The sequence below is a fragment of the Colobus angolensis genome, unplaced genomic scaffold (genome assembly GCF_000951035.1).
Source record: "Colobus angolensis palliatus isolate OR3802 unplaced genomic scaffold, Cang.pa_1.0 Scaffold145, whole genome shotgun sequence".
Taxonomy (NCBI): Eukaryota; Metazoa; Chordata; class Mammalia; order Primates; family Cercopithecidae; genus Colobus; species Colobus angolensis.
In genome coordinates this window covers 1742160-1757688 of record NW_012114544.1, presented here as the reverse complement: position 1 = coordinate 1757688, position 15529 = coordinate 1742160, and the positions used below count along the sequence as shown (strand labels likewise).

General features: G+C 37.0%; 1 protein-coding gene across 1 annotated transcript in view; it reads right to left on the bottom strand.

Moving 5' to 3' along the window:
- Nucleotides 1–372: 372 nt before the first annotated feature.
- The window catches only part of INTU (inturned planar cell polarity protein), a 96100-nt gene continuing 80943 nt past the window's right edge, over nucleotides 373–15529 (bottom strand). The window contains exons 10-16 of the mRNA XM_011935591.1: nucleotides 14794–14856; nucleotides 13250–13471; nucleotides 12115–12597; nucleotides 10134–10231; nucleotides 6023–6212; nucleotides 3044–3201; nucleotides 373–817 (exon numbers count right to left, since the gene is read on the bottom strand). Coding sequence (XP_011790981.1) covers nucleotides 706–817; nucleotides 3044–3201; nucleotides 6023–6212; nucleotides 10134–10231; nucleotides 12115–12597; nucleotides 13250–13471; nucleotides 14794–14856 — 1326 coding nt within the window. The 3' untranslated portion in view covers nucleotides 373–705. The remainder of the gene's footprint in view (nucleotides 818–3043; nucleotides 3202–6022; nucleotides 6213–10133; nucleotides 10232–12114; nucleotides 12598–13249; nucleotides 13472–14793; nucleotides 14857–15529) is intronic.

Genomic DNA, 15529 nt, shown 5'->3' with positions numbered 1-15529 from the left:
GGGGTAGGGAGAGTATTAGGGAAAATAGCTAATGCATGCTAGGCTTAATACCTAGGTGACAGGTTGATAGGTGGAGCAAACCGCCATGGCACATGTTTACCTATGTAACAAACCTGAACATCCTGCACATGTACCCCAGAACTAAAACTAAAACTAAACTAAAATAAAAGCACATTTTACTTAAGAGGGACTTTTGAAACCTCAATGCAATCATCTCATTTTACATGAAAACTCTGAGCTTAGAGAGGTACAAAAACTTGCTCATGGTCATAGCACTACTTAGCTACAGCACCTGGTCACCTCCTCCCAATCAAAATTGTTTCACCAGATATAAGTATGAATTTTGAGAAAAACAAACAATAAATTGGATAGTTTTCAAGAGTAATTTCCTATATTAATCATATAAAAAAACACTTCACATTATTTCAAACTAGTCAATAAATTAACATTATATATCAAAATAGCAATAAGTTAACAATCCCTTCTTTCATATTTTGATCAAGTATATTCTCAAAAGTCTTACAATATTACATTAAGATTTAATGTATCAAATCCAACAGCATTTCATCTCAATATTTAACAATATTATGTTCAATATTGAAAAGTAAAAAGAAGCTAAATTTTATCTCTTTGTGTATTGATTTCAGCAATTCTGACAGTGTTTAATCCTCTATGCACGTATTTCTACACATCAAGAAAGCACGGCTACAAGGTTAACCCAAAGAACAATTTAAAAGCTATTTCAATGGCAATTTCTGTGACTGAGTCATGAAAACAGACATAAAGTTCTTGAGGTTTTGGATGAAGAAAAAGTCTCCTGCAGAAGAAAAGAACACACTCATTTCAGAAATTAAAACAACAACAACAGCAACAACAACAAAAACTCTAACTGTCCAATTAATTTAATTTTTGTTTCTGAAAGTATCAGTAGTAAATTTAAAATCCACGAATCTAAATCTATACTAGGGAGAAAGCAGCTAGATTTATTTCTAAATAAATAATATATGCCTTAGGACAATAGTTTTTATTGCTCTGGAGTGTAATAATCCTATTTTATCAATATGTATTATGATACCACTAAGTTTTTAAATAGTAAATCTAGTTATTACAATAAAGGCAATAGCACTAGCATCATAGGCACAATAGTTATTAAATATTTTATTGCTCTTCACTTTCTAATGTTTAATTTTTATTAAAACATTAAATATATGGTAGCTTTTTTTGGCAAACAACTGAATTGGAATTAACATTGAAATTTTATTTGATTTTCTTGAGTTAAAATTTGAATCTAATCAATACTGATTTATATAAATTGATCTATTTAAACTGGAGGTAATTCTGTCTGATTTTCTTAAATTTCTGTTCTGCATAAATCTGCATTATCATAATTCAATACCTTTTGATTCTTTCTATTTCTATAGTCATGAACGTAGTTAACACTACACTGAACAGCTACATGTGTGCCTAACTGGTCTTCCCATTTCTAGTCTCTCTCATGTGCACATCATTCCATTGGCTGCTCCCAGTTGAATCTTCCAGTAGTACAACTACATGGAATTAAGCTTACACTGATGTTCCCAAGCCTGGTTCATACGATAATCACAAGGGAGCTTACTAAAAATACAGATTCCCACTCTCATAGATTTTGATTTAGTAGATCTGGGGCCCAGGCATCTCAGATTTTAACAAGTGATTCGGGTGATTCTAAATCCTATGGACCAGCATATGGGCATTTCTGCTTTGGATAATGTCTGTAAAGTATCTGTCATACAGCTTAATACTACCTGGTACATGTCCACTACCCCTACTCCGAACTAATTCTGTGCCCTTTCCTCCACCAACCTTTACTCCAACTCAAAGAACCTTCCGCAGTGGTCCTAACTTAGGTTCCCAACTTGATCTTTCACTTAATCTATGTATATGTCATTCCTCTACCATCCTGGCAAACCAGTCTGCTCACTGCTGTGCTGTATAATTTCCATTGTTTGGGTCTTTGTTCATTAGATTTTGCCCCCTCAGAATTTCTATAGCATTTGGTTGTATCACCTGATTCATTTTACATATATGTATATACAACACACACATATATAGGATTTCTCTCTATATCTATATAATATATAGAAATATATAGAAATTTGAGCATATTTCATAATTCTTTTGCTAGATATAAGGCCCTTAGAGGCAATGACTACGTCTCTGTGTTTGCCATACCGCCCACCGCCCACCAACCCCACCACCAGTTCCACATTTTGCCAGGCACAGTCTCACCTACTCAACCATCACATATTTATCAAGTGACTATATTATGTGCCAGGTACTGTTGCAGGTGCCAGTGGTGGACAAGACAGATACAATTCCTGACCTCATGAAGCTGACATTGTAATGAGGGTGGGAAGTGGAGAAGGACAAGAAAATAAACAATAAAAGAGTGATATAGAGAATAACTGAGTAGCCACTTTGGTGAGGGAAAGAGATCATGGATCCTCTCTGACAAGATGACCTACCTGTTAGCACTGGTCTGAATATCAAGGATCCAGAAGTGCAAAGGTCAAGGGATAGAATATCCCACGCAGAAGGAACAGCAGAAACAAGATTTGATTGGTACTCATGCAGCTGGTGCACAGCGGATGGAAGAGGAGGGAAGACAGGAGATGGAAACAAAGGTGGGCAGGGTCCTGATTGGGCATGGTCTTGTGGCACAGGGCAGAGAGAGGGGAAGGGAAGAAAAGGGAGAGGATGGAAAGAGGGAAAGAAAGGAGAGAGGGGGAAGAAATGAATGAAGCAGGGGAAAAAGGGAAGAGGAGAAAAACTGTGGAATTATTCTTTCAGTGTATTATTAAAATTTAATTTTGTAAGGTAATTTTTAATAGAAAAATACTTGGGAGGGATTTAAAGGAGATACTTAGCAAATAAAATAAAATATATTAAAATATTATAGCTAGATTAAAAATTCCATGTCTACATTTTAAAATGTTAATCTCCTTTATCACTTTTCTTTCACTTTTCTGACAGTTTACTTTCAAATACTTTTTTTCCCACTTACCCTACTACCCAGTAGGCCATAACTGGTGGTGCTTTTTTCTGATCAGTCCAGTTTCCAGGTGAACATTCAAACAACACACCATGTTCTTTAACAGGGTTAAGAGAAGACACCGACTTTGTGGAATCTGAACGGTCTCCACTATTTAGTCCTTGCCTTTTCTGTAAATTAATAAGTATTGTTAGTATTAACTGGTATTACTAGTGTTACTTTAAAATGTTTTCACAGATTAATTTGAATTGGCTGATCCAAATACTTAAGTGCCTGCAATGACATTCTTCTTATCTGCAGGAAAATTTCTACTCTTCCTCAATATTTAAATACCATATCCTAAAGGAGGCTTCATGGATAAAGTGTCCCTTGACTTTTCTAGGGAACACTTTGTTGACAGCCCTATGTTATTAGTATGTGCATTATATTATATTAGCAGTTTATAGACCTGTCTTCCACAGTGGAAGATAGAAAATTATAAACTTTTTTTCCCAGGGCACAGACAATATACAATCTCCTTTGTGTGTTTTAAAACCAGCAGTGCCTGGTTCATAGCAGGTGCTTAATAAATATGTTCTAAATGAACAGATAATTCTGTAATAAATTGAAAAAATATATATTTAAAGTAGCATTTTGTCTTCCTTTGACCCATAATCTCTAAATTTCATACTGATTACAAGCATTAGCAAAACAATGACTCATTTGGACTATAAAGACTTCTTATAAGTTTCAGGCCAAACAGTGGAGTGATTCTTGATCCTTTTCTTTCCTTCATAGCTTTTATTTAATCCTTCAACAATTTTTTTTGGTTTGCCCTCCAAAATATATCCAGAATCCAGAAGCTGTAATCATTTCTTGCTTTCAGAATTTTGAAAGCCTCCTAACTGGTCCCTGCCTCCACCCTTGCTATTCTGTTTCCTGTTCTACCCACAGTAGCCTGAGTGATTCTTTAAACAAAATTATGGATCATGTCCCTTCTTTGGGCAGAACTGTTCAAGAATGTATGATCTCTTTCAGAACAAAGCCCAAAGTCCTTATCATAGTCTATCTGGCCATGCATAAGCTGGCCCTGCTACCTTTGTGATCTCTTCCTCCACTCTCTTCTCAGTCTGCTCCAGCACTCTTCCAGCCCCTAGGGGATGATTTCGGGATGAAACTGTTCCACCTCAGATCATCAGGCATTAGAATCGCATAAGAACTGGGCAACCTAGATCCCTTGCATAGACAGTTCACAGTAGGGTTTGCACTCCTCTAAGAATCTAATGCCGCAGCTGACCTTACAGGAGGCGGAGCTCAGGCAGTAATGCTCTGCCGCTTTGCATTTGCTGTTCCCCTTGCTGGAAGTTCTGCCCCGAGAGAGCCACATGGCTTGCTCGCTCACTTCATTCAGGTCTCTGTTCAAGTATCACTTGACATATCAGAAAGACCTTTCAAAATAGTCACTCCCACCTCTCATCCTTACCATGTCCTATTATTTTGCTTGACACTGGTTCTTCTTAGCATACTATTTTCTAATTCTTTTCTTTCCTCCATTAGAAAATAGGCTTCATGAAGGAAGGGACTTTGTTTTGTCCACTGCTGTATCCCAAGCTCCTAGAATAGTGTCTGGTGCAGAGTAGGTACCTCAATGTTTAAATAAGATAGGGAAAACTAATTTATATTACTAAATATTATCAAATAAGTAAGTGAAATATTCCTTTATAACATTTATGTTATGTTAAAAAGGAAAATAGGAGAATAAGAATCCAAAGCATATAGGAATATATGGTCAAACACAGTATTTCTACAGAATAACAATTTCTGAGGACTCAAAGAAAAAATCCTATAAGACACAGAATTTTACTGCTGAATGAGCCTGGAGAGAAGATAAAATCTATCCCACTAGCTTCATAGCTAAGGAAACAGGAGGAGGTGAGGTTCAGTCCGGGGATTCCTTATTCCTTGTCCAATGTTCTTCCACTTTTAAACCCAAGTTCTTCACAAATTTGGCATCCTTAACACATGTATTGCTATATACATTACAATCATTTTCAGAGAGGTTTTTTGGCTGTATAATGTCACAAGTAAACCTCTGTATGTTTTATCCTTTTCAAGAAATCAACACCTATCTTTTCCAGCCATTTAAACGATCTGATATTGTAATTGTATACAACATTATTATTTATTCAACAGATGACAACATTCAATGAAACTTCATCCTGGATAGAAAAGCAAGCAAGCAATCAACCAACCAAAGGCCAAAAAATTTGCCGTAGTCTTGTGTCTATAGCTATATCTTAACCCAGCGGTCCCCAATCTTTTTGGCATCGGAGACCAATTTCTGGGGGAGGGATCGTTTCAAGATGAAACTGTTCTACCTCGGATCATCAGGCATTAGAGTCTCATAAGTCTACAGCCTAGATCCCTCACATGCACAGTTCACAATAATAGGGTTTGCACTCCTACGCACTGCTGATCTGACAGCAGGCAGAGCTCAGGCGGTAAGACTTCCTGGACCGCCACTCACCTCCTGCTGTGCAGCCTGGTTCCTAATAGGCCACAGACAGCTACTGGTATGTGGCCCGGGGGTTGGGGACCCCTGCCTTAACCCATTATATTCCAAAGTACCTTATACTGTTGGCTAAATACTTAAAGAATTATCAAAGTTATTTTAGGAACCAATTGGTAGATATTATTACCCAAGTAATGGTTGAGTCACAGATACGAAATGTGGAAGGTTAATTTACATTACACATGACTGTATTGTGCTTTGCTGTAGAAAACACAGGCCTACCATTTCCTGAAATAGTAACTCAAGACATCAAATTCAGTATGAAATAAAACCTTGAAGTACTGTGAGTATAAATGTTTTGGCACCCAAGTTAGATTGAGTGACTATTTAAAAAAACTTAATTAAATGAAAACAATGCAGGGCATATTGATTAGAGAACAGAATGCTTAGAGATCTGGAAATTAAACTGGCGGAAAACTGTATTTATAGCAGTGCCCTACCTCTTCAACCAATGTCTGTTGGAAAACTGCACGAATGGAAAGACAACACTGATGGAAATTCTTTATTAGCTGAGGGTGGATAGAGCCACTTAGCTGCGCCACCTCTTCAAGGGTAGGAGTAATAAAGATTCCTTGCACTGTTTCTAAGGCAACATAATGGAAAAGTGTGTTCTCAGGACCAGATGTCAGTCTTAAAAAGAAAAAATGAGAAGAAAAAAGAAATTTTAGTAAATTTTAAAATATTGGTTCATTTTGAATTTAGTAGACTTCTTACAAGCTTTTACCTACAATATAATATTAGTAGTATAATTGGGGATGGGAAACTGGGCCAAACATTTAATTCCCTCTTCATCCTTAACTGAAGTACAAGCTAGGGTTATTCATTCCCTTAATGGAGGCAAATACTACATGTTATGCAAGGATAAGTAAATATCAATTCATTTGCAAGTAACTTAATCACTCCTTTGCTAAACAACCCAAATTGGCTAACTGCCTCTTTTTCCATGGTTGGTATTAAATAATTCAGCTCGTGTCTGAACCAGATAGCTATAAGCCATAAACAAGATATCCCTCTAGGGTAGACCACATATAAAAATACCTTCCAACAAACTAAATACATTTAAGTTAGTAGCATTAAAGTATTTTACCATGATAGTCAAACTGATGTTCCTGAAGAAAAATCAAATTATTATTACAACCTGAAAAATTTGATTAATATTCTATAATACCATGACAATTCGTGGTAGTATTCTACCACTTCTCATTATTACTATCTTCTTTCTTTCCTATGTTCTCTTACTCATTTTTTACTTTCTTCCCCATCTTTCCTCCCTGGTTTAGTCTCAAACAGGCCAGCAGAACCTATAAATACTGTTAATTTCTACCTGTAGTAAGATAAGCAAAAGAACAATAGTAATAGCAACAATGAAATAATAATAATAGTTAACGTATAGTGAATGCCCTCTATATATCAGGGTAGGTGTTTTAAAATACCTTAGTCTTAATTCTCATAATGATATTGCAAGGTAAAATCCATTACTATCCTCATTTTAGCCATGAGAAAATCAGTGGTCAGAGGACTTGGATTAACGTGCTTGAGAGGTCGCATAGCCAAATGGCAGATTTTAGCTGACTCTGAAGCTTGTTCTGTAAAACCATGCTTTTTCCTCTCCAGGGCCGACTTCTGATTACAGCAATTCCCCTCCTGCATCTCAAATACTCAAGCTGCCCCATTTTAATCCTTCTATGGTAAAAGGCTGTCTATACTAAAAAATATCATCAGTTGATCTTTTTTTTCCAGCCATAGCAGAGACAAGAAAAAGGCATATTTCAGCTCTTAGCCTAGATACTGCCTAGCTCATCCATGCAGATTAAATTATTGTTAAACAGTTAATCAGGCAGCATGATCCAAATAAACTTCTTATCATTGATTTATGGCCTTGGAACTCTTTTGAGACCAGGGATAGGGAGGGAAGGAAATAATTTATAAATTCTTCTTTCACTTTTCCACAGGGTAGCTGGCTCATTAACAACTAGTGGCTGACCACCTTTCCAGAAATAAAAACTTAAATAAGATGAAAAGAATTATGATTATTTTAAAAGGAAAATAATTTAAAACATACATTTTAATCTGGAGATCTTCAGGTTAAAAAAAGTACAGAACAAAAATTATTCTTTACAAAATAACTTACAACATTATTCTTTACAAAATAAGTTTCTTTTGGAGGGGGTCAGAATTAACATTTTTGTTATCTTTTACATTGTTCTCTAAAAAGTAAACCACAATACAATAAGCAGGTTTAGCTCTTGAAACCATAAACTCACTCAGTATATATTAACTAAAAGTTTAAAAAATCACCAAATAAGCAATTACCCAGTAGGAAGATAAAAGATTTATACAAAAAAGCAGATAAAATCAAATTTGGTCTTCAGAAAGGTCACTCCTGCAATAGAGAATGGGTTTAGGGTAGGCCAGGAGTTGGGAAGCTGTTGCAATAAAACCAGGTGAAAGAAAATGGGAGCCTAAACTAGGGCAGTGTCAATAGGGGGGTGAATGGATTCAAGAACTACTGGAATGCAGAATGGGTAGGACTTAGTTACTGAATGAGATGTTTTCTATATGTTATTTTCAATATATTATATATATTTTATTTTACAAAGACAGGTGCATATAGGTTAGAATAATATATTACATCCTGTTTTAGATCATGCTTTTAAAATGAACTGCATTGTATAAAAACACCTTTGCATGTCAATAATGAGAATAAACACACGTCTTTGGCACCTTTTAAAATAGGAGAGCCTATGATTTACACCACATGTGAATTTATGTTTACAACATTGAACTTGAGAAAAAGAGTCTCCTTTTACTAGAGACAATGCTAATATAACATACATATTTTAAAAATTCTGATATGGAGTTAATAAAATTTCCGAGCAATAATTTTTGTTAAACGGAAGACTAGAGTTTTGTGAGGGTACTTTTGGGTTCCATAAAAGGTTTGGTTCCAATTTATTTGTCTTAAAATCATGTTTAACTATCAAAAAATTAAACATTTATATTTGGAGGCATTAAATACTAAATTTTAATGCATCAGATTTCTGATATATTATTTTATGCAGACAAGTTACTTTTTGTCTTAAGAAAAAAAGAATTTCCTAACAACTTTGTAACACATACATTTGAACTTATTGCCAAGTGTTTCAGTAGTTAAGAATGTGGTAGCTCTGTATTGTGTGTATATGTGTGTGTGTGTATGTGTGTGAATTCTATTAGTATGTGTCTAGTTGTTCAAATAAAAGTATGCAATTGAGTTTATTATACCAGTTGATCCCACACACGATGTCATAAATACCTGCCAAGGCGCAGGCGGACCTGCGTGTCACCACATAAGTGCATAAGAAGTGAATATATAACATTTCATATTATACTAATTACATACAGTTTAAGTTGCTAAACATTCTCTCCTCACTTTCTTTTACCTCAGAATTCCCTACTCGATGCAAGTTTGAAATTATACCTACTTTCTAAAGAGTGTTAAGGGACCAGTTCCCTGGTTCCCAAACTCTGAGAGTGAGATATACCGGGAGGAAACTTATTAGGAAGTACTCTTGGGAAAAACAGCTATGGGGTGGAGTGACTCAGCAGACCTGAGCAAAGGGAGAAGATGAACTGCCCTGCAGTGGCAACAAGTCTCAGCCGATACTACTGGGTACTGTGAAGCTTGGCTGGCCTTTCAGAGTTGTCTTCAATTTAGGCAAGGGGCCAAGCCTTTGTACTCACTTATTTATTAGTCATTAGAAGTGGGTTCCTCCCAGGGAGGAGTGTAACTTTAGCTGAGTCAACAAGTTTCCATGTAGGACACAGCCAGGGGAGTGACAAGGCTAGGGGATCTGTGAGGCATTAGCCACCACCATTCTCAAGTGTTGGGAAGGAATACCCTGAGCTAAGGTGTAACTGGACAGCACACCACTGCATCCACTAAACACTCCAAAAAATAGTAAACTCTAATTTAAAAATTATATTAAATATACAAAAGGGAGGTTACCTGTGGAGAGATAAAGGGGGACTTTCACATTTTGAAATACTACTTTGTGGCCGGGTGTGGTGGCTCACGCCTGCAGTCCCAGCACTTTGGGAGGCTGAGGCGGGCGGATCACAAGGTCAGGAGATTGAGACCATCCTGGCTAACACGGTGAAACTCTGTCTCTACTAAAGATACAAAAAATTAGCCGGGCGTGGTGGCGGGCACCTATAGTCCCAGCTACTTGGGAGACTGAGGCAGGAGAAATGGCGGAAACCCAGGAGGTGGAGCTTGCAGTGAGCTGAGATGGTGCCACTGCACTCCAGCCTGGGCGACAGAGCAAGCCTTTGTCTCAAAAAAAAAAAGGAAATATTACTTTGTGTGTTTTTTCTCTCTTATAATACTAATATGGTAATTTTCCTAAATGTGTAATGAAATATTAAAGAAATACCACAGATCTTACCTTTAATATGTAAGATATATCAGAATTACATTTGTTGAGTAAAATACATGTTATAGAATTGTACTTTCTCACTGTAAAACTTCCTGAAAGAGTTTAAGTGAACAAGAATAAGAAAGTTTCTTACTTCACTTTATTATATATTTCTAATTCTTTTTCTGGAAGGTCCTTTTTCAAGTTTCCCAAATGAAATGGATTTGGAAGAGTAGACTTCTTTTTAGTGACCTGAAAAATACAGTTAAGTAGATTGATTTATATCTAAGATTGGAATCATATAGCAGAAACAATTTAAAAATTAAACATCCTTCTAAGAGAACTACTTACCACTTGCAATGCTTCTTTTAAATATTTTTGGTGCTAACTTGTACCTCTTGGCTTATCCATGGCTGACAGGGATCCCAGGGTCATGTCCTGGGAGGGCATGATGGTATTCCCTGAAAACCTCCTACCAGAGCCATTACCAAGTTTGTATGTACGCATACTTGTCTCCCTCCCTAGACTCTGCACTCCTCAAAGTCAGGGGCTGTGTCTTACTTATCTCTGTATCTCCTTTGTGTAGTATGGCCCTTGGCACCTAGTAGGTATTCAATCAACATTTGTTGAATGGCTGAATCTTAAAGGTTAACTCAGTTTCTCTTAGGAGCTATTCACGGCTTGGTAATTCTTTAGTCTGTCCATATCCTTTTAGACTATTTCCTACCAATTTTATCAACTGGGATAACAGGTATGGTACTGATGTGAGTACTTCCAAATACACCCCACTTAGGGGTCCAAAAGTATTCTATTGTTTGGTATGAGGAGATTGCATCCGGTTATTTATGCCATGCTACTAGCATCTCATATTTTATTTGTGCTGCTTCTCAGACTCCTCATCTGGTATCACCTCCATCCATCCAAATGACAAGTTTCAAAAGTGTTTTGAAAGATGACAGCATCACTAGAATAAGTACAAAGCCTCCCAGGATGAATGTTTTGATAATCATTTGGATATTTTATGGTATTTTCATGGAAAAGAATCAGGAAAAATGATCTGAAAAATGAACATCCTCTTTAGTCAACTTTAAAATCTTTAAGTATTACAAAGGCTCAGATTTTAAAATCTATAAAAATAGGATAGGCCGGGCGCGGTGGCTCAAGCCTGTAATCCCAGCACTTTGGGAGGCCGAGACGGGCGGATCACGAGGTCAGGAGATCGAGACCATCCTGGCTAACACGGTGAAACCCCGTCTCTACTAAAAAATACAAAAAAATAGCCGGGCGAGGTGGCGGGCGCCTGTAGTCCCAGCTACCCGGGAGGCTGAGGCGGGAGAATGGCGTAAACCCGGGAGGCGGAGCTTGCAGTGAGCTGAGATCCGGCCACTGTACTCCAGCCTGGGCGACAGAGCGAGACTCTGTCTCAAAAAAAAAAAAAAAAAAAGGATAATACACACATACACAGACACATACACACACACATACACACATTTAGGGTTCTGATTCTCTTTGCTGAACATTTCATTGGCTAGTCAGATCAGCCCCCAACAGGTCCCACGGCTTGGATGCTCTCTGCTGTCATTGCAAATAGGAAAGAGATGAACACGGAAATTGAAATTAAAGCTTTCCTATTTCTAAGTACTGTTAAACAGATATGGATGTCAAGGAACTCTTGTCTTATTACTTGATATTTCTCTCTCTCTCTTTTTTTTTTTGAGACAGAGTCTCACTCTGTCACCCAGGCTGGAGTGACAAATCATGCAGTGGCACAATCTCAGCTCATTGCAACCTCTGCCTCCTGGGTTTAAGCAATTCTTGTGCCTCAGCCTCCCGATGTATCTGGGATCACAGGTGTGCACCACCATGCCTGGCAATTTTTTTGTAATTTTATTAGAGGCTGGGTTTTGCCACGTTGGCCAGGCTGGTCTCGAACTCCTGGCCTCTAGCAATCTGCCATGCGTGGCCTGATATTTTTCTTTTTGGTTCAAAATCATTGGTTTGCCAGCAATGACTGAAATAACCACCATGTCAAATGAAGAATGGTATGCCACTAAAAAAACTGTCCTGCAATTATAAAACAAGGACTGGAGAGACAACTTAGCTCCCAGAATGTACACACTTGAATGAGTACACACCTTAAGCAAGGTCCCCCTTTCTTCTAAACCATCAGAGCCCTGAGATTCTCTTTGCTTCCGTACTGCATCCGGTGTAGTATGGGGGCTAAAGCCATCATCTTCTCCACCTTCACAACCATTGTCAGATCCTCCACTGCTACGGGAAGGACTGGGCTTACGTGTCTTTAAGGAATAGTCACCAAAAAGGGTTCTTCTGCATGTTGGAGAAGTTGCTACTTTGGAAGTACCTTGTAGCCTACTGAGAATAGGGGAAGTGGTCAAGCTATCTGTTTTTTCACGTGATCCAGTAAGGAACCAATCAGCACAAGACAAACAGGGGGTTGGAGAAGATGCTAGCCGTTCATCTATGCGAGAATCTACTCCATTCAGCTGGTGAAGAGTTGTTTTGACCTGATCCACATATATACAGTCTGGTCCAGGACTCCCAATAGCTTTGGATGCACAACCTCCAGCTTCTAAGAGTACACATAGCATATAATGTTTCTATAGGGAAAAAAATTACAAATGTAGGTTTAGCTACCATGAAAATAGTTACATAAAATGTGCATGTATAAATATCGAAGATATAGAGGCATATGGCATAATCATGTGATGATTATTAAAAATTCTTCCCTCATCTTTCCTTTTTGGTTATTATCAATGCTTCTTGATCCCAGCTGAAGACAATCTTACACTGCCTTATCTTGATATACCATCAAACCACTTCTTTTGAGACACAGAAATCCCTAAGATAGCTGTCAAGAGCCTCAGTTACTGGAAGTCCTTTCATCTGCAATTGCACATTTATTCTGTTTCTGATTCTATATTCTTTTTATGCCTCCCTCCATCTCCAGAACAAGCCAATGGAAAAAACCACTATAGAAAGGGGAACAAAAGACTTTAGAAACCTGCTACAATCTTTTCTTAGATTTTATTAATATTTGTCCATGAGTATTAAATGGATGCAAAAAAGGCATGTAACATTTCCTTGAATACTGGTATTAGACAAACTAATAATTTTACATGAGCATGTTTGTTTATTTATTTAGACAGTCAATAGATACCTAACTACCGCTGCATCCCTCAATCCCAGCTGAAAAGAAAAAAAGAAAAGAAAAGAAGAAAAATCCCAAGAAAGAAGCTGAGGTAAACTTACCAAGCCAACAACTAGCAAAAAATATCTTCCCTCAGGTTCCGGAAAGACTTCAGCGCTTGAGTCTGCCAAAGGTCGGAGGTGATACTGAGGAAACACTTCTCTCCATATTATCAACTGACCAATTCTTTGTTTTGCTGCTAAAGGCAGCAGGCAATAGTGGCGACAGTATACGGCAATATCAATAAGATCATCCTTGGGTAAATGATTGCATATCAAATAACCCTTGAATTTAACCACAAAGAGCAAAAGTCTACCAGTGATATAAAGCAATAGTCCCATAATATATTTCTAAGAGTTTTATAAACACTTCTTCACTTGGTTTAGAATATTCTAGTTTCAAATGGTGTAAATGAAGATATAGTAGATGTTTTCTTGTTCTTTTTTTTTTTTTTTTCTTGAGGTCAAAGTAGAGCTCAAATGATAACTTAAGGTCTACCAACAGGCAGACTTAAGCACAAAGCAAGATCACTTCTGCACAGTATAGCTTCAGTATTTGGCAAAATTAGAAAAGAACTGAATTCTGATAATGGAAAGTCAAGAAGCAGGGGTCATGACAGAGACTTTTCACTGTGCACCCTTCCCTATTGCTTCTTTGTTAGATGTGTTTTACATTGTGTTTAAAAATCCTTTTTTAAAAATAAAAGTACTTAAATTCATTTGATGCTTTATTTGCTTTACATGAACATGAACTAAATGTTATATAAGACTTATTTAAAAGATGTAGGTTACTTTTCTCTTTTTTTGAGACAGAATCTCACCCTGTCACCCAGGCTGGAGTGCAGTGGCGCGAACTCAGCTCACTGCAGCTTCTGCTTCCCGGGTTCAAGCCATTCTCCTGCCTCAGCCTCCTGAGTAGCTGGGATTATAGGCACGCACCACCATTCCCAGGTAATTTTTTTTTTGGATTTTTAGTAGAGATGAGGTTTCACCATGTTAGACATGCTGATCTCGAACTCCTGACCTCTGGTGATCCACCTGCCTCGGTCCCCCAAAGTGGTGGAATTACAGGTGTCAGCCACCGTGCCCAGCCAACTTTTCAACACAGGATAAAAAATACACTCTTTCAAAAGGAAATCCAGAAAAATATTGTTCTTCTCTCTTACAAACTTGGTCCTTTGAGTATTGTTTCTTCTGTGCACATTTGTAAATACTTTATAAATGCTTTAGAATGCAATGAAACCATAAATATTTATTATATTTACAAATATGTAGATGCAAATCTTGTTTTAAGGTCTTAATCTGGTCAGGCACGGTAGCTCACGCTTGTAATCCCAGCACTTTGGGAGGCCAAGGCAGGAGGATTGCTTGAGACTGGGAATTGCTTAAGCCCAGAAATTGGATGTTGCAGTGAGCTATGATTGTACCCTGCGTTCTAGCCTAGGTGGCAGAGCGAGACCCTGTCTCTAAAGTGAGAAAGATCCTAATCTTATGGTACCTACATTTAAAAGAAAAGAGATAAATGTATTTTTCATGTTTGTAAAATTTTTGACAATTTAGGTCTGTTTATATAACGCTGGACATTTAGACTTCCAGCTTCAACTTACCTTGTAAAATAGAGAAGACCCCAAAATTGTATACAGCCGCCTCATGTCATAGTAATCCTCAGACTGGGGGAAAAATTCATAGTGGATTTTATATTTTTATTTTTTTGTGATAAAAATTCCAATTAAGCTATAATAGTTAAAATGAAAATTATATTCTTTAGTATCTAAACTTTTCATAGTGTCATCTTTAGAAATCAATATACCAGAGTATTAGGATGAAATATAATATGCATATGTTTATTTCACTGAGAACAACCTTATTTTTTATTCTTTTAAGATGCTTGATTAGAAACATTAAGAACATAAAATCTGTTACTCTATGAGGGATTTCTTACAGCATATCTTTTTAGGACAAAAAACTTTTACTCTACATCATCTACAGTATCCAATATTACCATATGCTATTTTTGAAAGCACTAATTGATGCAACCTATTTGCAAGCTACTGAGTGGTATGTAAAAAAAATTAAGTATACATACCCTTTGAATAATTCTACTTCTAGAAATCTACAGGAATATTCAAGCAGTGGAATCATGATTTTTATATAAAAAGTTAACAGTTGGATTATTTGTAATATGGAAAAACCAGAGATAACATGATATTCAACAATGGAGGAATGGCCAGCAAAACTAGATATACCACAGAATATCACACATATGTTAAAAAAATATGATTGATCTATATGAGCAGGCATAAAAGGTTTCAGGATACACTGCTCAGCAAAGAACGCAAGCTG